A 22,828-nucleotide genomic window follows, 5' to 3' on the forward strand; every position below is an offset into this window, starting at 1 on the left:
AACATGCACTTTTTATAATCTACATAGAATTACTTGTTGGAATGCAGTTTGGCTCTGTCTTCACTTGTGCCCTCCTCCTTTTTAACCACAAGTACATATTTTATCTGTTAGTTACTGGCTTGCTTGGCATCTATTCCTGGTTTCAGATTTGGTTTGTCCTTCCCCCACTGCCTCTCTTCTGTTTTGGGCTCAGACAGAAATTAAAAAGCTTATTTTGGGAACTTCACCTACAGTTTGTTTTCTCAAGTCTTCATTAGTTTGCTCTTTAATTGATTTCTTAGGATTTTTATGCTTCCTTCAAGCAGCTGACATATAGAAGTGGATGTCTGGGTCTTTGGCAATACTGAATGAAGTTTTGACTATTAACTTTTTGCTATTAGATTGACAGTGCCACTTTAGACACTGATGATTTGCATGACTACTAATCCAACCAATGCGAATTTTATGGTGTTATACTAGCTAAAGTTGTGTATCAACATTACATTGTTATCAGGAATTCTACCAGCATTTGATTGCTGAGGCAATATAGTAAAATAAAGTCATTCCTCAGTATTTGTATGCCTAACCTTCAATAGCTGGCCTCTTGGGAAGAACACTGAGGACACCAGACATACAGTAGAAAGTGTGAACTCTCAAACTGCCTCTCATCTTGCCTACTTGTTAAACTGTCTCAACTCACGAGGGGGACTGAGGAATTAAAAGTAGCTTTCACTCAGTTTTATGAATTCTGTTATCTAAATAGGAAAGAGTCTAGAAAAGCACCCCCACAACTGCCTAGGAAATAATCAGAAATAATACTGTTTCATTAATAACTTTTAAGAACAGCTGCTTAGAACCAGCACTGACACCTAAAATTATTTTCAGAGTTCCGCACAGCCCCCCTCTCCCCGTCACATAAATCTTGCTTTGCAGCTTTTCTTGTTTCATTTCTTCACCCAATAAAGTTTCCATAATTTAACAGCTTTCTTCCAACTTCTAAACTATTTTAGTTTTGAATAGATTGTTCTTTGCACACTGTTCTTCCCACGCAAGTTGAAAATCTTACCTCTTTTTAGAATTGTAGATATTTGATTTTGCATTCTCTTTAATAAAGAGAGGTCCTGACAATTTTTTCTGTAGATTATGTCAATCCAGACCAGACTGGTAGAAGTCCTTTCATGCCCCCATTGGAATATAAATTGTATTTTTTTCCTTCAGTGTATTTTTGCACACCCATATATTATTGATCAAGATATTGGATTGACTGTATGAAAGAGTAAAGTGCACCAAAGCATTCTGAATTATTTACTTGTAGATTTTACAATATAGCCTGTAATACTAAATGAAAAGCATAGCTGGCATTTCCACTTTCATTCTAATAACCTTCAATAGACATTATTTTATATTATTCTTTAGAAATGCTAACAAGAAACAAAATAGAAGGTAAATATATTGGAATGTGAGTAGTTGCTGCTGTCCTTTAGACATAGTCCTTATCCTTGGACAATGTACAGGATCTCCAATGTTTTCATTGGTTATTAGTTGTACTTGCTTTGCTAGTTTCATTCTAGAGACAGAAATATAGTTCTTTCTATTTCAAATGACACATACAACAGGTATAAAAAAATGGCTGTAGTCTTCTTCCTTTCATAAAAGTACTGTCTCATCGCCTTTCCCCTTTTTAAGAACCCTGATAATAAAGCTGAATTGTAGTTCCTTTCTTTAGGCAGGTGATTAAACATTCTCACCATTATATAATACAATTTCCATTTTATTTTAAACATACTTTGCATGATATAAAAATATTGATCACAGTGAGCTTTAACAATTGTTACTGCTATAAACAGAAATGCTGCACAATGGTTTTAGTGGAAATAAATTATATAGTCATTATCTCTTTAAAAAAAAAAAAATCACAAGAAGGAGAACCTAGGCTGTTTGGTCATTGGCAGAAAATAAGTCCTTATTGAGTTCTTTACAAAACATGAACCCCAGTTATTTTCTACATTTGCTTTCCACATCTTGAGAAAAGCACAATGAGTCTGTCTCCGAAAGCCCCACATGGTCTCTGGTGAACATTTAATTCCAAATATTAGCAAAGTTTCTGTTGCTCTTTTTTCTAATGGAAAAATGTACACCAAAATAGCAAGTAGTGCTCTCTTCACTAATTCAGAAGTGGTCTTTTCCAATATGTGGGTACACAGCGGCACACTTCTTCACTGAAATAAAATCCAGCATCACAGCGTTTCGTTCGGACTGTACACGGTGGTCTGTAACAACTAAAGAAATGAAAAAAAAGTGGGCATTAATATAACATGATCATTAATATTAACCTGGAGTAGAAAACCGTGTATTTAGATTGCCATTTTTCAATGGGATATTTAATTTCTACAACTACTTATCTTTTAACTTCTGTTTATGTTCTTGCAACTACTTTTAATTGGACTATTCTTCACAAAAGACAATGAAAAAATAATGAATGCTGTTGAAAAGAAATTATTCTATTTGCAAAAGATACTCATGAATATTTTTAACATATTGACTGGTGTAGTCACATTCTAATCTTAAGTAGTATTTCTAAAATTTAATTTTGAAAATACAGTAATATTTTTCTGTACTCAGATTAGCTTGTTATGACCTACTGCATGCTGGCAGTTTGAGGTGGCAATTCAGAATTGGGAGATAATCAAATCTACTGTCGTCTTACCCAGGACTTTTTCTCACCTTATTCACTAATGCAATAAACCTGAGAGAGATCTGTCTACATATGTTACGCTGTGACTCTGACCTTGAAACTGGGAACATACTTCCTTATGCAAACTCCTATAGCCACCCTCTGAGGCCAGTGGGAATATATCTACACTTGATAATATCACATCCACGTGCTTTCTGAAGCTAAGATCAGAGCCTGCATGTTTATGGTACATCTTAAAGGAAAAAGAACAGAAATAATCCCTATTTGATTAAAATAAGTTTAATAGAAATAGCAAATAAAACCGCAAGTCACAACTACCTAAGAAGCAGAAAAATTTTTCTTCACAGATTCCTTGACTGAAAAATAGAACTTATACAAAGATAGTATCTGTGGTTGTCCCTGAACTCTTCCTTTTCCTATTTTATTTTTCTATTAAAACAAGAGCTTGACCTAAAATAACCTTACAATAACAATGCTAAATACTTTCTGGTGTATAATGGGAGACAAAGTACAAGTCTGGGGTTTTTTTCAGATGCTGGCAATGAGTCAAAAGACAAAAGTATATGTTTTGAATTTCAACACAGTTATACTTAAAACTTGTATTTAAATAATGTGTGCCTGTTTGTGAAACACTGATATTATGATCTATTACTATAATTCATACTTACTTCAGTTCAAAGACACTATAGTACACTATATTAAGGCAATGTCACTATCCTCTTCCCTAGATAATTCTCGTTTCAGGCTTGTGGCTACTGCTATTATTGCTGCAGGTAAGTTAATATGTTGTGTGCTCATTTTGGATACCATATTCCAGTTTGCAATAATCTGTTTATGATACGAGGTCTGGATTGCAGTTACATTAATTCATGCCAGCTACTTCAAAAATGAAACTGGCTATGAGGAAAACAATAAGGAATGAGGAAAACTGCAAACATGACATTTCAGTGTTTTTAATGTCATTATTCATAGATTAGTTCACAGTGTGGTCTCTGTAATTAAGGGAGTAACATTATTTTATGCCACTTAATATAGATACTTGAGGTCAGTGTAATAGCTCATGAGAATCTCTCAATGCCCTACTGATCTTTTGTGCAATAAAGTGGTAAAAGGCAACAAACATGTTGCCAAAGGATCTAATACTCTGCGCAAACAGGCAACCAGTAGTAGGTCTGTTCGGTGAAAAAGGTACTCCATGGAGATGCAATGGATGAAACACTGAACTCACTTGCCTTTTTGCCCATTTCTGCCATGAAAGTTAGACTATTTCATGGAATGAATGACTGTAAAATGAAATAAGAGAAAGACAAAAAAAAAAAAAAGAGAAAGCCAAACTCTTCCACCCACGAATGACATGTACAAAATGAAAAGTAATCATGTAATCATTAAATATGAGCAGTTCACTTTGTTTAGGATTCATGCCTCCTACTGAACTGTGAACTTCAACTTAACTTGCAGCTGAGTGCTATAGGGCGTCTCTCACAGGTGAGTTTGCATCTAGCAGCAAACAAGGTCAGGTTACTGCAGTCTTATCCTTATTTGGGACATTTCGACAGAGCAAGAAAGTCCCTCTCCTCCTCTAAAATGCTTTGCAGCTGTGGGTGTCTAGTTATAAGGTCCTGCCGAAACGGACCAAAACAAATTTTTGAGGTGATAGCACAGGGTCATAGCAGCACAGTCATTGTAACTACATACATGTGATTTCCCTAGGAAACTTTGCTGAACAATAGACCAGGTCAAAAGACTTGGGCTGAATGTTGTTTACGGAGAGTTTTCACGTGCAGATGTCTGTTTTGGCGAGGACAACCTGAGCATGCTGGAGCTAAGATAGATGTTCAATCAATATGTACAGTTCTGAGTGAGTCAGTGGCAACTTTCTTTCTATGGTCAGTAATGAAGAATTTTTGCTACTGAATGCTCCAGTTTGTCATTTTGGGCAGTCTAACAACTCCACAGATGAAATCAAAATAGAAATGCTACTTTTAGTGGCAGTAACAGCACGATCACTTCAAAAGCCTGTATGCTTGATGGTGGGTATTTTTTTTTTTTTTTCTTCTTCCTGTCCTGTGCTTTGCAAATGACTTTGTATTCCTTCCCTCTGGAGCAGAGTATATAACATTAGAGGCAGAGTCATTTTAAGTCCAGTGCATAAAAATGTTGGTGCTTCAGAACCAGAAGGTACAAGGACTACTTCTCCACATGGGGAGCTCCCTAGGACATGGCTACAGGATTCTGCTCATGTCTGGGTCTCAGTTAAGAGTGGTACCGCTATTTCTGTGGTCTCATAACACCAAGGGATCTTTCTTTCAAAGACAAAAGGATGTTGCAGGGTTCTTATTTCTTTTAGAGAAAGCTTGTGGAGGACAGAGCCAAAACGTGAGAAGCCTATGCTAAGTCTTTTCTTAAGGAGGAGGAGAGATTGCATCCTCTATTTTTGCCGACAGTGCTAACTGACAGGGCTATCAGTTGTAGAGCTATAGAGTAACACCATATGCAGACAAATCTTTCTTTCTCCACACAAAGATGAACTGATTTGAAAAGATAAACCGCTAAAAACATCCTATATCACACTGTCCTTGGAAGTAAGAAAGCGATCCAAATTCTTTATGGTATTCAACCACAACACCACAGAGAAAAACTGGGCTCAATTCACTTCAAATACTCTTTAAATCAACAGAGGTGGCATCAGGTATTTATTATGGCTTTTTTAAGCTTTTTTAATGCCTGACTTTTCCAGTTGTGAATGTTCTTTTAAAATACACATAGTTTATATGTGTAGCAGTGCTGGAAGTGCACACTACAGCAGTGCTGAGGTGTTGGAATATGCTAAAGCTCATGTAATCAGGTTGATTTATTTTCCTCTGCAAACATAAATTGAAATGAAAACTGAATGATAGAGAAGAAATTACTTCTTATGTTTCTAACAACTCTGCTATTCCACTCAAATGGCCAAACATACGAAAACAGGTAATGCCAGTTATTATTAATCTTTTCCCCTATTTTAGAGGCTTCAACACAGGTGTCATTCGTAATACTAGACATTTTTTCTTTATTCAAGATGAACGAATGTATATGTATCTGGCAATATATTTATGCCAAATAATTACATTAAAAAAATACATATGGTTTACTTTTGAAAAGCAACAAATTACCACAGATATTTAAATATCCCAATTTGTTATTTTCCATTTCCAGTGCCTGAACTTTTCTAGAATTGTTATTTGTCATTAATATAATAGAGATAATTCCCATATATTAATAAGTGATCTTTCTGCTCCAGATGGCACTGTTTCTGTTTTAAAAAATTCACTTTACACGAAAGCTTTCCTCACAAAATACACTTAGCAGAAATAATATTTTTTGTTTCTCAGAACCTAAAGTCATTCACATTTTTATATATAGACTGCTACCGCTATGGGTGTAGCAGTTGTGGAAGGAAAAGCTCCTGTGATATATAAAGAAATTGCAGTTTTCTTCCTGACCAAATCCCATTTTAAATGATGAATGTGGGCAGTCTGTTTTATAGTTATATATGTCTACTTTTCACAGAAGTCACCCAGAGCTATAAAAGACTTTTTGTGCACTCATAAATCTTTAGTATCAGCTAAGTGAAATGAAGAATATACAGAAATTTAGGAAGTGATAGTGAATGATGCTATCTTCAGAACTAACACCTGAAATCTAATTAGGAACACTTGAGTTATGTGAATCGCAATGTTCAGTTCTTGGGAAAAATAGAGTGGGATTTTAAGTAGCATAAAAAAACAGGGAACTTGAACTTATAGCTCATTTTCATAAAAAGAAAAAAAAATAAATCACATGAAGTAGTAGTAAGAGTACAAGAAACTAAACAGACTTTAAAATACTTACTCTGCCTAGTAGGTTCCTCAGAGATGATAAAAGTCATAGAAGATAAAACTGAATTGTAAAGAGGCTTACTGTTCACTTAAGACTACATAGCGAATCAACAAGACAGCTAACAACACAGTCCAAAATTTTATACCTTAAACATAATGAAAGGGCTAAAGACTGAGTTTTTACCTGCATGTCTGGTGATGGAACCTTTTTCCTTTTAAGAAACATTTATTGGGAGATTCTATACATTCACAGATGCATTTTGCAGGATTTAGTGGCTGATGTTTAGGACAGGTCTTTTTACACACACACTGGCACTTATCTTCATCAAATTCCTTGTTGGGCCCACAGGAAGTGGGGAGAAGTTTGTTTTTGCACATGCACTGACATGATGATCTGTCTAATTCTTTGTGAGGTCCACAGCTTGAGGGCCGCACACCTCCTTTGCAGACACATTGACAGGTTTCTTCATCCAGCTCTTTGTTTGGTCCACAAATATGGAATCCTTCAGATGTGTCTAGACATACAGCAGAGAAGGTGCACAGTTACTAGAATTTTGTGTCTACCCATTCACCTATTTTTCAATGAAGAAATGACAGCAAACTCATACCTTTTAAGGTGTTTTAAGAAAAAACATACGTCAAAAGACAGGCAACAACCAGTAATAGTTTTGATAAACAAAAAGATTCAACTATTTACTTTTCATGTTTTAATTTCTCTTTTAGGTAAATCAAAACATGGAACTACATTTAATCCTTTAAGCAAAACTGCTTACCAGAATCTTCAAGGTGAGAAGAGAAACCCAAATCATGCTGTGCCAAGCATCTGCAAATTTGATTATTCCAAATATGATTTTTTGGACAGGTCTTGTTTGCCACATGACACCTGTAGAATGAAACATACTGTTGATTTACTACCATAAGAACTCAAGGAAAAAAAAAATATTGTACATGCTGATTACTTTTTTTCCCCTCTATTACAAAAACCTTTTAGAGAGCTTCAATTCATTCATAGTGTTATTTTTAACTCCTGTCAACTCTGTTACTAATTAAGGTTCTCCCCCCTACAGGAATCTTCAACCATTTTTTGAAGATACCTTCTCACATTTCAAGTTTTAGCTCTAACTTCTAGAAGCTGATATTTGTACTTTCCCAATGCAGTTTGGAAACAGATCTAAACCCTTGAATGTAAGTCTTATATAGAAAATAGACCAGTATAAAAAGTACTTGCATGCCAAATACCACATAGGTGGTAACAGGCATAATTTTCCACGTTATTTTTTGAAATACAAAAATGTTTTCACACATACAGATGTCAAAGGACAGTGGATAATAATTTCTGAATGAATGCTGTAGACAAAACTCTAATTTCTAAAATAAAATCAGTTTATCACATTCTTTTCCCCTTTACATGAAAGTTATGTGCTACTAACTGACTCCTCATCAGCCACTCAAATCCTGGACAGCTTTCTTAAATCTAAAGATTTGGACTTCAGGAGTGATGCCTCCTCACTTTAGAAATGAAAGACAATAAACAATTTAACAGTTTAGTTCTCTTTACCTGGTAGAGTTTTGCAGCCAGGGTAGCAGTACCAAAGAAAGCAAAAAAACCTAACAGCAGCTGGTGCCTTTTAAAAGAATGACTAAACTTAGCTAGTGGGTGCACCACAGACAGAACATTTATATGTATTATCTCGTCTTCCTTGCTTGCAACTTCTTTATCACCACAGGTGACATTACAACTTTTAACATGTCATGCCTAACTTCATGCATGCAGGATGTGTCACTTATTCATTGTTTCTTTAGTATTTCTAAAATCCTCATCTGTTAAGGCAGCACATATATCACAAATATTAAGCAGTTTTCATTCCCCTGAGCACAATTACTCATGCATTCAAAAATGCAGGTGCTGGGACATTCTTCCGTGATAATCATTCAAGTATACCACTCCCCTTCACCACATTAAACAACTCTTTTGCTTGTAAAGACTGCTGTAGTTTAACATCACCCTGCATCGCCTCATGTTTTATCAAGTTGGTGTTTCCTGATTTCATACTGCTAATGATCTCACTCTTGCTCCCTCACTTGGCACATATGCCCTTTTGCCTGCCTCCTGATTTCTGCTTGAAAAATAGTACAGATAATTTACAGACATATTGTACTGTTTTTTAAAAAACCTCACACCTGGAACAGCCTGGCTCTAGCCAGGAGCGTTTAACACTAACTACAGAAGGAAGCCAGGATGACAGTATGAAGAAAACACCAAGTGCACTTGGACCCATAAGAAGCCAATGTTGATACAAAACCCAAGTTACCAGAACTTGAAGAGAATGATACGTATTTCAGTATCAGGGTTGGAGACACCCAGAAAAAGGAACCGGAACTGCTTGTTTACCAATTGGACTCTCATTGTCAGTACAGAAAATTCCTGGGGGATACGGCTTAAACTTTAAAATGACTTTTGGTAACATTTTAGCAAAGTTTGGGAAGGCTAGAAAAAAATATCAGAGGCAAAACCACTTTGCAGAAAATTTCACTACCTCTTTCCAAATCATTGTCAACTCAACTGAAAAAAAAAGCACCATGCTAACTTGTTACCTGTCAGTGTCAGGACAGATAATTCACAAAAGGGGGAAACTTTTAATGTGCACAACATACGTCCAAACCACGTCTAAGATATGCTTATGAGCTCTGTAAGCGACTACCTACAAAACATGGGAAAAAAAGGTCATCATAGAGACCTGATCTGAATTGTGTATATTGACGGCTCCTCAGCTCCCCGCTCCCCCAAACTGCTAAGCTTCTAAAACAGAGTGGCAATTCTGTAACTCAGTTGCATGTTTTGATAACATTCTATATAAACAGAGAAGAGCACAATCTAAGATACCATTAATCCAAGAGGTATTCTGAAATACTGGTTAACATGAACTGACATGTCTCAACTCCACAAGCATATAGAGGTAGCTACTAGTTTTTATAAGGGAAAAAGATAACCGGCAAAGACCTAGACCTTAATTCTCAGGATAAAGTTGTGCAGAAAATATATTTAATATAAAAAAAGATTGACTGTTTGTATTCTACCTTACATGTCATTCCCCTCTTCTAACATGTGTCTGTGCATTGTGGCATAATCCAGCCTTGAATTTTTATTAATCCCAAGGTTACTACCCTAAAACCAGAAATTATACTATTTGACTTTTCAGTAATAAATAAGAAAGCCGTTACAATATTTCTGTTAAAATGAGCATGTAAATAAACACATGCACACATGCAGATCTGCCTCATGATAATATATTTTCAAGTTTTGGCTTTACAATAGTTTCATTAGCATTCAAACCTATAAACAAAAACGTTAAGGTAAAATAAGAAGTAGAAAAGAAACCAAGAACTTTAGTACAAATTTTAAAATCCTAGTGGGATTCTGAAAAGCATCCAGGCACCCACCAGGAATATGCAGATATCTTTACCTTTCCTTCTAGAATCTAGAAGCACTCAGCTTGGTTTTGTTTGTTTGTTTGTTTTTGTTTGTTTTCTATTTTATTGTAAAAAGCCACTGATTTTAAACATTTAAACATAGATTTTAAACTAAGACAGTATTAACAGTAGAGAAGGCCTGTATATATTCTGGTCTAGTCTTACTCTGTCTTACCTTTGTTGAAGCACGATTCCTTACTCACAAGACAGCGAGCTACCTGTGAGTGCTGGTCAAGTCTTGTATCTGTATGCTTACTTCCCTTACTTACAGCTACAGGTAGCTGTTTCCTAGCTAGAATAAACTTTTGTAATGGTAATTACAACTGCTCTTAATCTGGAAGCACTGAGAAGCTGCCAACAGTCAGCATAATTTGACTTTATTATTGACTCTTGGGTTGATTTTTTATAATCTGTTAATCATACAATTAATTAAATTATTAATACATCTATTTCTTAATTTCTTTCTAATCCACTCTTTATGAGCTGTGTTTTGATGAACAAATTCATTAATTTTAATTCAAATAAAATATAGTTCATGTTTAGCTGGACATGTCAGAAAACATCCAGACTTTAACTGAATGAACCTAGTTTACATCTCTAGGCATTTCGCACTATCCACTCGCCTTATTAAAAATGTCTACAACCAATTCCAGTTCAGCTTCTAGTCATTCGTTCTTCCACAAACAAACTGCTAGTCTGTTGCATATTTTTGGCCTCCCAAATATTTATACATCGTTAAATCATCACTCAGTCCTCTAAAATGAAGGGAAGGAGTTCTTCAAGTGTTTCAGTAACACCTACTTCAATGCCAGATTTCTTCTGTGGCTCTTTTCATTCAAAATCACCAAACAAATCAATATGCTAGTTCTGTGGACTGCCAATGAACCTTTTATTTTCCCTTCCCATTCTGTTTTATTTTCGCCTCTGGCATACAAAGATGTACAAAAAGATTGGTAGTTAAAGATTCCTTAAAAACAGGCCTTTTTTTCTAACAGCATTTAAAATAAGAAAATACAGTTTGAGAGAGAAATGTTGTCTACTCCTTATTTGCAAAAGTAAGTATTTGTAGCTTTTCTTGGTCACTTTTTTAAAATAAGTTGATTTTACTGATGTTTCCTTTAAGCCTCAATTACGTTATAGCTCTTTTCATGAAACAAGCCCTACAAAAAATTATTCTTAATTTTTAAATCATCTAGCCCAAGTTTATTCACTGGGTAAAAAGGTGATGTTACTTCAGTAACATTCTCTTCATGTAAAACAGTATTAGCTCCTTTGTAACATGCATTCTGCTACTACTAATGTGTAATTCACCTACTAAGTTTATCTTAATTGTGAAAGCTTCCAGCAATATTTTAAATCTAATTATAGAGGCTTGCTCAATGTGAAAAGGAAGACAAGTCTCATACTTACTGAGTTTGTGTTGCTGGCAAGGAACGTCTTATGATAGAATGAACTTGTCTGTAAACATCCAACTTTGACATGCATCGGCAGGACGTGTGATTGGCAAAACTGACGGTTACAGGTTTGGGGCCTTGAGAAAGAGGCACTGTGATCTCAAACAACTACAAAAGGGAAAGCAAACAAAAGAACCTTTTTTATACATCAGTAACTGTAGCTATAAAAATAATATAAGGACATACAGAAAAAGCTATAAGGAATTTAAGTTTAGGTTTTTCTGCTCTACCATCATTCAGTGGCATATTCAATTATACCCTTAAATAATAATCATGTGCAAAATGAATTCAATAGCTATTGTGTGACAATTAACATTTTTAGTGTTAAACCCTGTTTATGCGCCCATTTGTTTACTGTAACATTTAAACTAATGTTAAAAGACGAAAATGTATAAAGCACTCATTTTTCTAGAGGAAATGACTTCAAATTGGTAGCCTTTTAAAAAAATCTAAAGCGTTACATTTGGAAGGTGCTTCAAAAAGTTGGAAAAGAAGAATAATTTATAAAGGCAGTAAGCTACAACCTAATACATCGTTTGTACAACTACAAAAGCTTGTGTAAAACAGCAATATATTGGACTTAGATCAAAACATTTTTGGATGAACAAGTTTTGAACTGCAGCATACTGTATTTTTGACTTTCCAGTATCAATGCAAACCGTATGATTATCCTAACAGAATGCATCTTGAACTACTATTTTTTTCAAGATATTATGAAAAATCCAGTATTAATAAAATAATCATGCATGAGAATGAATAAAATCCTAATTTTAGTGGAAAATGTAGTTCAACTGGTGGAAAAGGGCAATTTCACAAATACCTTGTGGAAAAACTGAACATGTGACAACAGACAAACAGTGATACTTGTTTCAGTATTCCGTTCAGGACATCTACTTTATCAAGAAGGTTTCACTGTAAGACTCAAATCTCAAGTCTCCTGAAAAGTTACTTAGGACAAGTACTTTAGGTCAATGTCTTAAAACTATTTTTTTGGTAGGTTTTTTTAATAGCATAATAGTGTACTACTGTTGCCTTTTAGGTCGTTAGTCACTTTCTGAAATATATTTAAGAATATTTCTGCATTTTCTGGGGACTTTACTAGTTTAAAACCACTGTCACTGGTTATTATTCCAGTTTCAGTTGATGTCTGTAGAACAAGACTTTAATTTTTAGCTGAGATATATTTGCAATATTTTTTTTATAATCAGTAACTTTACAGTATGGCATATAGAGCACATGCAAATGTAATCAAAAGACTGGTAATTTTAAAAGATTCAAAATATCAAGGACATCTACAGACTGTCCTGAAAACAGTACTTTGCGCTGAAGCGTGCAAGTGAGCCTGAGCACTAACAAGCACGCAGGTATAACAGTATGGGATGTATTCACCAAGCACCCACAAGGTAAAAGGGCACTTGTGGACTCAACAATAAAGCTCCTACTATCGATATATCTAAACTATGCAGCTTAAATTATATAAAGCATCATCAACTCCAATAGATATTATCTATTTTACAAAAAAATTTTGACATAATTTAGTGACTGGATCTTTAAAGAAGTTTAACATTAGGAGTGTCACCATACAAGAACCGAAATGGCAAAAATATTATATTTGCATTTTATTCTGTTACAGAAGATTACAATGCTATTATTATTTGCTGTAAAAAGTACCACATCCCTTACATTAGCTTTAAATGTGGGGTTTTTTGCCACTAGAATCTAAAAAACCCTGCTATGTGTTCTTCTGTAGAAGGAAATCCAAAGCAGAAATAGTTTCCTGCATCTTTCAAATACTGACAAAAAATCCTATCCATCTAGGAAGCTACCATGAAGAGTTTCTCTTGTTAGACAGAGTTCTAACCAAAGCATATTAACACTTGGACTTTTGCTGCAACTGCAAAGCAAGTAACATTTCTTAAAATTTTGGGCTTGAGGCATTAAGATAAGGATACACGTCCATGTCTAGCTTAAAGTTTGGTACCAATAAAACGAATGCCTAATTATCGTCACAGACTTCTGGACACAAACTTTCTAGCTAACTTTTTATTATACTTATAATACTTTCTGACTTCCAAACCAACATTGGCTCCTTTACACTTATCTATTATAAAAGTTCCTTCGAATTAACACAAAAGGCATTCTTACCAAGATGCCTCATCCAAAAAGAGAAATAATCATAACACAGAGCTATCATTTTCATACTAATATGTTATAGGAAAATATGTACTTATTCATTTCTTTTAAAAATATCCACCTATTTGAAGGCTATCGTAGGTTTTGTTATAATGCACAAACTAACTAGGAAATTGGAGAAGAGGAAGGTGGTGTTGTAGATCAAGAGACAGAAAGGACCATGTTTATGAAAAATAGCTTTCATTTCTGCATACATTACACATTTGAGAAAATACATGCAGAGTTCTTTGCCTGTTTTTTAAATACTGATCTTCAATCAGATGACAGAACTCACCTACATATGCAAGACTTGCATCTTTTTTTAAACAAGTTGTGCTTTTAGAAGGACGTCACAACTATTGACACCTCTGAAAATCTGGACGGCTAAGGATCTACAGATGCAACAGCCTTTACTATATTAAATATATCACAAGAAAACATTCTTAAAAGATATATATGAATTGAGATGCAGAACAAAGAGTATGGACTTAATTACAATATTACACATATAAAGAGAATCTTGTTTACTCTGCTCTCCTGTGACGGTATGAACTTGCTTTTCTGAAGCTGAAGTAAAAACTCCCTACAGGGAGAACTGATAAAACTTAGAAACTGAAGCTAAGCATCATTCTTTGCATGGACCAAACTGCAGCTGACTAGAAAATCGAGCATGTCTCATTCTCCCTCTGTTTTTGGAGCAGATCAGTTTCCCAAGCTGCAAGGCATAGCAGACTCCAGACTGCTGGAGATGGTAGTGTAGGACTATTGCTACAATTCCAAACCACCTAAAAGAGGTCCCTGTCAGCCCAGCTGTCCTCCTGTTCGGCTTCAGTGCTCTGAGATAAATTTCATTAAAACACCTGAGACATATCAATTGTGAGCAGAAATGATGGTGAACATGCATTATATTTATCTATATTTATCCTTCCATTTAAACTGTGAAAAGTATCAGTTTAGAGATGAATATTGCTAACAACTATTCCCATCAACACTTTAGTGGTGTAATGTAAAGGTATAGTAGCTTCCTTGACATTACTGAATTACCTTCAGTTTATTTCATTAAATTCTATTAATAGCAATGTATTTTACATCACCCAATGGTAGCTACTGTTTATCCATAAATCCAAAAAACCCTAAGGTAACTATTTATGTTAGAGATTATATTATATTTGGTATTACATTTCTACCCCTCGATTTTGGAAAGTTCTTAAGATGATACGTGAACCAACATTTTGAAAAATAATATAAAACATATATTTTAACTGATGGAAACTATGGAAGTGAAATACTGGGGTTGGAATGATTGATTTCTTCTTCCTACACTTTTGTCTGCACATGCTATTAGGATACCATATTCTGATGCATACTGAAAAAGGAGATATTTACTCTTCTCTTCTGCTAATAAAAATGTATCAAGAGATTTCACAAGAAATAAATTCTTGAACACTAGTCTGTTACAGAAAATGTATTTAATACTCAGAATAATTAATTTTAAACAATCTCTGCCATTTAAAAATAAGATCCATTCTAAAGAATATCTATATTCTGCTTTCATCTGTGGTAGCAGCATCTCTAAATCCAGTGAAGCTATTTAAGTGAATAAACTCTCAACATATATCCTCTTAACAAATAATTTCAAATTAGGTAAGATATGAGCTTGTGCAATGCTTTCTGGTTTTGTTAACATCTCTAATTTATTTATTGCTCATCTTCCTTGTTCAATAGAAGAGTAAGCTCAGCAGCTGTTGCCTTATAGGGCATGTTTGGCAACATGTAACAGTCAAATGTCAATATCTAGAAAGGATATTTCTATGAGAAATGCACTATAACATCTGTGTATGAGGCTGGTTCTTGACTCCCTTCTTTTCTGGCGACATTGCTGGTTGTGGGTACTTATTGCTGTTACCCACATTGCTCAGGTGGGTACCCCTTCTTGGAGATCAGATGGGTCATATTTCTGTCTGATCCCTCATTCAGTAAAGGATTGGTTTTACTGTATTCTTAGAGGCCCAAATCTCTTCTTTCACAACTTCAAATCATAGTAAAAATTGGACTAATTCACACTAAAAGCAATAGAGAAAAGACATTTCCTTCAGGTCTGTTCTTCAGGGGGAAATGCCTAAAGACAGACATTCAGGACTGAAGATGGCAAAGAATGAGCTTCAGTCCCCAGAAGAACATGAGATCTGAGAGTAGAAGGGAATAGAGCTTTTTTTTTTTTTCAAATTGGAGAACTCTAATTGCTCACAGTTTTCAGAAAAAAATGTAGTAATTACAGTACATTAAACAGCAAATTAAAGGACATTAAATTAGTATTGCTAGAGTTAGAGGCAAATACTCAAAAGTTGAAAGAAGAAAAGTAGACTTAACTTGTCCATGTGTCCTGTACATCTGTGCTACCAACACTGCATTGTCAAGAAATCAGTCAACTGAAGCAGTATGTGATAGCATAACTAAAGAGTATTATATATAATAAGAAAAATTAAAAATTAAATCACAAAAAATCACAGCCAAAGCTCTGTCCTAACCTCTTCCACAGAAGCTCATATCATAACTCAGTAACACAGTGTTAATCTCAGTGTATTACACATACTAATGGAAGCTCCACGTAACCGAAGAACAGTTGAAAACCATGCATGGTTATTGCATTTCACAAGAACTTATGCCAGAACAAGAACACATGCCATTCAACCAGTCTAAGGCTGTTTTGTCACAGAAAGACAGACGACAGGTCTTCCAGTCTTTCTCACCATTTCTAATATTTCTCTTCACAGTACCGTGTTCAGCCCTTGTCTCCTTAGGCCTTCACCCAGTATGGTGATTCTCCATGCCAGCTCCCTTCCTCATTTCAGCCCAGCCAAAGTTTCCCTTCCAGCAAGTCCATGAAGCTTGATTTCCTTTCCCTCTTTCTGGGCTTCTTAGCATAATTTTTAGCATTCTGGTACACACACATATCTTCCCAGCTACTTTTGGATCCATCAGGTTCCTTCCTTCTCAACAAGATAAAGGTGAGTGTATCAATGACAGGGTCTCCCTAGAAGATGGAATTTAGGTGCCTAGATCTGAAGCTGCATCAGATTTTTGTTCAGCTCCAAGTTATAAAGTGTTCTAGTTACAAATAAATCCAAGTCTCCCAACAATTCCATTTGCCTCCTAGGTCTTTTTTTTTAACACTTAAACATATGCAGATTGTCTCAAAGATAATAAAACATTCCTAATACAAACAAACAACTATCATATCTTTTACTTAAAATAAAGGAACAGGAAAATTTTTTGCAGGTAAAAAAAAATTCCCTGTTTTTGACAATAAAGCCATATATATATTTCTTTCTCATTCTGGTCTAAGAAAAAGCAGAACCACCACTTCTGCTGAAATTTTAAATTAAAAAAAAAGTAAAAACAACACATCAAGCTAAGTCAGGCATCTGGCAGAGAAAATGTCAATCCTTATCGTTGAGGAATAGCAAAGTTAGGCTGATAGTTGGTAATGGAGTATGTTGGATAATCTTAATATTAGGCTGATTAAACTAGGGTTGTTTACCATTGAACAGGATTATGTGTGACTATGTGTTTCCCCCATTTTTCTCTGTCATGAAAAAATTCAAGAGCCTTGTACAGTAGATGGCTTAATTAGAAACTGTGTGCTAAAACCACGACAGTCATTAGTACTATATGGATTTTTTTAAAAAAGTTTTGGTTGTAGAACATTTTTTTTTCGATTATTTTTAAAGGATATGTATTTTCTGACTCTGACCATTATCAAGGTGACTTTATAAATGTCTTTCAACCGAGACAAACCTGAAACATTTATCTTCAGAAATGAAGGAAGGTAATTTTTCTTCATACATTTGGATTAGACAATCTGTAATAAGGTGTATTTTAGGCTTAATACTTAACCTTCATTTCACTGCACCAGCCTAAATTAAATGGCAGCATATCCTACAGACATGAATATCAGCTTCTTATGCTTTTATTTTCTGCTTCCTGGTACAAGCAGGTATATAATTAAAGAACTTTTCAAACTAACACAAAGGTAAATGAATAATTAGATCACTTGTACAATTTTGTGCAACTACAAACAAATTTTTTTCCCTGGATTTTCATTCTTTTACACGTCAGTTTTTTAAATCAGTGCATATGCTCTGTACTGTACTTCTCAGGGGAGAAGCACAGTAAGAGGACATCAGGCAAAGGTGTCTCTGAAATGCTCTGCCCAACCAGACCTGGCCTTTGGCACTCTGCAACCTGCAATTACTGTGACGACAAGTGCACCAGTCCCCCTTCTTCCCAACTTTGTTATTTCTTCAGTCATCCTTGCAAGAGCTTCCAGGCCAGAGCTGCATGGTCCTGCAGACCACCCTGCAGTAGGCTCTTTTCAGTTTCCACACTGGCAGTGCTCTTCCTTTAGCTATTTATAGATCTGGAGTGGAGAAACAAGGGTGGGACCAGAGTGTGGTCCACAACCTAGAGCTCAGCACGATTTTAACCTTAAAAAAAAAAAAAAAAATTAAGAAAAAAACCCTAACAACTGAGAGGAATCTCTGAATGCTTGACCAAAAGTGCTATCAAAATTTCTGTAAAAAAAATTTCCCTTAGAAAGGCATGTATTTTTGATTCACTGCATTGATTGCTCCTTCTTTAGACTAGAAGGCCTTCATGCCATTCTTTCCAGAAAAAACACTGATTTCTATACAAAGTATTCCTTTGCTTCAGTGGCTAAATTAATTTATTCAGCACTATCATCATCTATGCCAATATCCATTGTATCAGCACAAAAAAATTGTTATTATGCTCACTGACTTCTGAAATATCAATTAATTAAAACTGTTATTTTCATATCAGGATGATGGAAGCTTATTATTCTCTATACTTTTCAAATATAGGATTTCTGTATTATTTTTTTTCCCAGATTTACATTAACTACACTACGTTCTTCTGATGGATTGTGGTTTATTTTGGCAAGTTTCCCTTAAACTGATTGACTCTCAGTTTCCGTCACTTGTGATCTCTGCACTTCCTAAAGTATCAGTAAGGCCGGCCAAATACAACCAGTGTAAGAGAGAACAGTGTGTATAGAGAGCTTTTTAAGTTAAGGATATAAGACTGATCTCGAAACTCTAAACATCTCTATACTGGAAAGAATGAAAATAAGCTATTTTAAAAATTATTTATATTTGGATCACTTTTTTTTTCAGAAATTTTAACAAAAACCATTTTGAAATTATACTGATGTATCTCCCACTATTAATAGTGCCTACTATATCATTTCAATTATCAGTCCAACATAGAAAAATGCATGGGAAAAGGCATAAATGGTAAAGTTCAAAATGACTTAAAGTTCTTGTGACATATGCATCTCCAAATCGTGTAAAGGAACACCATGTACATCTCAAATATGGCAAACAATTTCAAGCTGTTAACTTGTTTCCTGTGAGAAAAGCTCCTCTAAATCTGATTTCAAACTGCTTGGAAAGATGTTTTCCCTTGAGGGATTATTACTGTAATCATGAAACAGGAAGATTTAGGACCTTTACATCAAATGATCTGAAAGAAGCCAAAAAATTGTCCATTCTGCCAGCCAAGAGGAAGAATGGAATGTGATGGCTCTTTGACATGTACTCACTGCTTTCCCTCAACCTATATGCAAGTATCTGTAGGTGGGGCATAAAAAAACAAGCTGAAGGACAGGCTGTTGCTGCACCAGGTAGTTCCAATCTTTGTAACTGCTGTTGAATTACTCATGTCATGGAAACAGAGAATGGTTGTGTGATTAATAACTAATAAGAGAAAAAAACCAACACACCCACACCACAAAACCAACCAAACATCTTCCCCACAGACCTCTATTAGACAAGCCACCACTTACAAAGCTGTGTGACTGCAGTGTCACAGATAAAGGAGAAGAAAAAGAACTACTGCATTTTATGAGTTAGCGTAGGGGGTCCTCAAATGTTTTCACAGACCTTGTACCACATCTTAATTAAGAAATTCTCTCATATTCTAGTCTTGATTGTATAAGCACTCCTTAGAAACTACAAAAACAGGGTTTTGTGGGGAAAAAAAAAAAAAGGATTAAAAGCAAAGCTGAATATTTTTCTATTTTTCTCTTAATAAAGTTAAGTAGATAGAAATGAGGAACACAGCCCAAATTACAGAACTATTGACCTCTCTCTGGACCACCACAGTGCTCCACAAGCCAATCTGGGACCATCTGACCTAGTCTATTCTCCTGGCAGTCAATGATTTGCTCCCTATAAAAATAATCTCTATGCTTAGCTCTTTTCTTTTGAATTAATTTTGATGAAAGCTGATATCAACTTTTTTTTTAGAATTTAATGTCTGGAACCAATGTTAGAGCTTGCCCTCACAGTAAGACCTCCAGATGAAAAGTTGATTTCCCATTAAGCACTTTTTCTGCAGAGTGAAGAGTATGAAGTTATCTTACAGAGTTTATGCACCAAAAACAAAGCTACAAGGCTCATGAAAAAACGGAAGATGCCTGGTTACTAACCATTTGTTCTCATTTCATTCAGGAAATAAAAGGAAAACAGTAGTGAAAATAGGTGTGTAGGGTACCTGAATTCCACAGAAGGGTCTTGAATCCAACACTTTTTTCTTCCTAATTCTCATCTGATATAGGGTAAGCTGTGGTCACATAACTTTAAAAAGATTTGAGATGATGACAGATGAAGAGATATAGCTATAGCTCTCTTCCTTTATTAAGTTTTTTTTTTTTTTTTTTAAAAAAAAACCCTGCATTCTGTCAAGGACCAGATAAAACTGGAAAGCAGAAGCAAGATAGAAAACTCAGAAATTAAATTGCTTGCTTTTACAGAATAGGTAAGAAAACAAAACAATGCTATTGTGTCTATCTTCTTTCTGATAAATCCTTTAACATTTTCCTTCTCAGAGTCTCTCAAATCTTTTAATACTCCTGTATCATATCATCACCAATGATATCAAGAACTCAAAAAAGAAACTCAGTACTAAACATTTTCTACTAGGGAAAAAAAATTACTTCACTCAATAGATATGAAAAGAAAGATGAACAGAAATGGATTATTTACCCCAAACTGAAATGGTGCTCAAAGACCAGGAAATCTATGCTAAATAGAACAACTCTCTCTGTTAACTAGATCAACCTTTATTCCAGTAAGCTAAACTTTAAAATACATGCCAAAAAAAAAAAAAAAAAAGGTCATATTTGTTGGTTTATAATATGAAAATTATATTCACACCTTTCAAGCAACTGGAATTAGGACAGGTGTTTGTGAGAATAACTATGTGCCTCAACAAAATCAGTGTTGTAATTTTCCCAGTTTAAGCTATTTGAGTTATATTATTTCCATGCTGTATGGCTGTCGACTACTAGCTTAAAAGTAGGATTGAAAATTCTTAGTAGAACATACAGTTTCAGACAGACAGATCTGGTGAGAAATGAGGACAGAAAATGTGTTAAAAAACCAATGAGGGTTTTTTTCCGGTTTTCTTTACGTCCCCTTTTCCTAATCCCCTCTCAAGAATCTTCAGAGCACTAAGAAGTTTCATGATAAAGGAATGACATTTCCATGGGCAACCATTTTATAGTTGGCTCTGCAGTTGTGTATCTTCCTTACAAATACGTTCTGCATCTTCAACTAGATGAATCTAGTTGAAAAATAAAGCAAGATTCACACTAAAATTAGTTTTCCTCAAGGTATCAGAAACACAAAGTAAAAACCAAAGAAGCTTATAACCAACAAAAAAACCCTAACAAACACTGTAATAAAAGCAAAATGCCCTAGCAAACATTCTGAAGTGTGTCTATTTTTACATGATTTTTGAGGGAAATGTTGTAAGATAATTGTGATAATTGCTTTAGTTACTTAAAATAGAATAACACATGTATGCTTCTCCTTTAAAGGCAGCTCACAGGCTCAATACATCATCTTTTCACATTCCTACCTGATTCACTAACCCTGAAATTAAAGAATAAAAACCACACATACACCTGAGGAAGATACATTAAAACAAAATAAATAGGTAAATTATACTAGTATCTCTTAATACAGTAAAGTTCAGTTCCTAAAAGGCTTTATTTGCAACATATATCCTGTCTGTGCATGTTCTAAACCAGTGTTCACTAATAAAATTAGAGGCAAGTTTTCCAGAGAGTGCTTGCCTCATACAGCAAGCAAATGGTAGAGGTAACAGAAAAAAAAAAAAACAAAAAAACAAAAAACAACAACAAAAAAGAAGATAGAATATAGTTTTGTGGGTAAACTCAAAACTGAGAACAGGAAATCTTTTATTTTTTTTTCACCCCTAAATCTCTCTCTCTACATATCTCTCTCTCTCTCTCTCTCTCTCTATATATATATATATATCTATCTGGGGTGAAAGAGTGTTAAACACTTTCTTTCAGGCAGCAGTCTCTTCAGCTGTTTTTCCTATCTATACAGGATTTTCTTTATTTTCCTTCCTCACAGTATCAGTAAGAAGGTTGAAAATATGCACGATCATAAATGGATTTGCAAGAAGAACTTGCACTGTAATAAGAGTGAGAACTTACTGTCTTGCTGATGTAATTTGTGCTGATATTCATACACTGGAGTCCTTCACTATTGCAGCAACCTCCACATCTGTAGGTGGATACACATGGAGGTTTAAAGAAGGTGTTTGTAGTTGCTCCAAACTCTTTTCCCACATCCACACACACTTCACGTGGCATGCACTGAGTTTTTCTCCATTCAGTATCAATACCTGCCAAGTTATAGGGAATTTCATGTGTTATAAAGTAACTGTTTAAAAACAATACTCTCCTGCAGTAAATTAGTAGGATTTTTTTTAAAGTTTAGAACCAGAATACACATCGCTAGAGTCACACCCTTTATTCAGTGAAATATGCATCCCTCTGTGTTAGCTCCTAGCTAATTTTTCTTCACAGGGATGTGACAAATTGTCATGGAGCAGAAGGAAGTCACAGCTGAGCTAAGAGGGAAACTAACAAGGCTGGGCAGATCTTATGATACAGAATCATAGCTATAGAATGGTCTGGGTTGGAAGGGACCTTCAAAGGTTATCTAGTCCAAGTCCCCTGCAGGGACATCTTCAGCTAGATCCCTGTCAAACCTGACCTTGAATGTTTCCAGGGATGGGACACCCACAACCTCTCTGTGCAACCTATTCCAGTGTCTCACCACCCTCACAGTAAAGAATTT

At 35.0% G+C, this 22,828-nt stretch overlaps 1 protein-coding gene across 3 annotated transcripts in view; it reads right to left on the reverse strand.

Moving 5' to 3' along the window:
- Positions 1-1,444: 1,444 nt before the first annotated feature.
- Positions 1,445-22,828, reverse strand: part of VEGFC (vascular endothelial growth factor C) — a 173,567-nt gene continuing 152,183 nt past the window's right edge. For all 3 annotated transcript variants that reach the window (XM_074904093.1, XM_074904091.1, XM_074904092.1), the window contains exons 3-7: positions 22,180-22,370; positions 11,413-11,564; positions 7,305-7,414; positions 6,716-7,046; positions 1,445-2,258 (exon numbers count right to left, since the gene is read on the reverse strand). In XM_074904093.1, the coding sequence (XP_074760194.1) occupies positions 2,144-2,258; positions 6,716-7,046; positions 7,305-7,414; positions 11,413-11,564; positions 22,180-22,370 (899 nt within the window). In that variant the 3' untranslated portion in view covers positions 1,445-2,143. The remainder of the gene's footprint in view (positions 2,259-6,715; positions 7,047-7,304; positions 7,415-11,412; positions 11,565-22,179; positions 22,371-22,828) is intronic.

This window comes from Athene noctua, chromosome 4 (genome assembly GCF_965140245.1).
Source record: "Athene noctua chromosome 4, bAthNoc1.hap1.1, whole genome shotgun sequence".
NCBI lineage: Eukaryota > Metazoa > Chordata > Aves > Strigiformes > Strigidae > Athene > Athene noctua.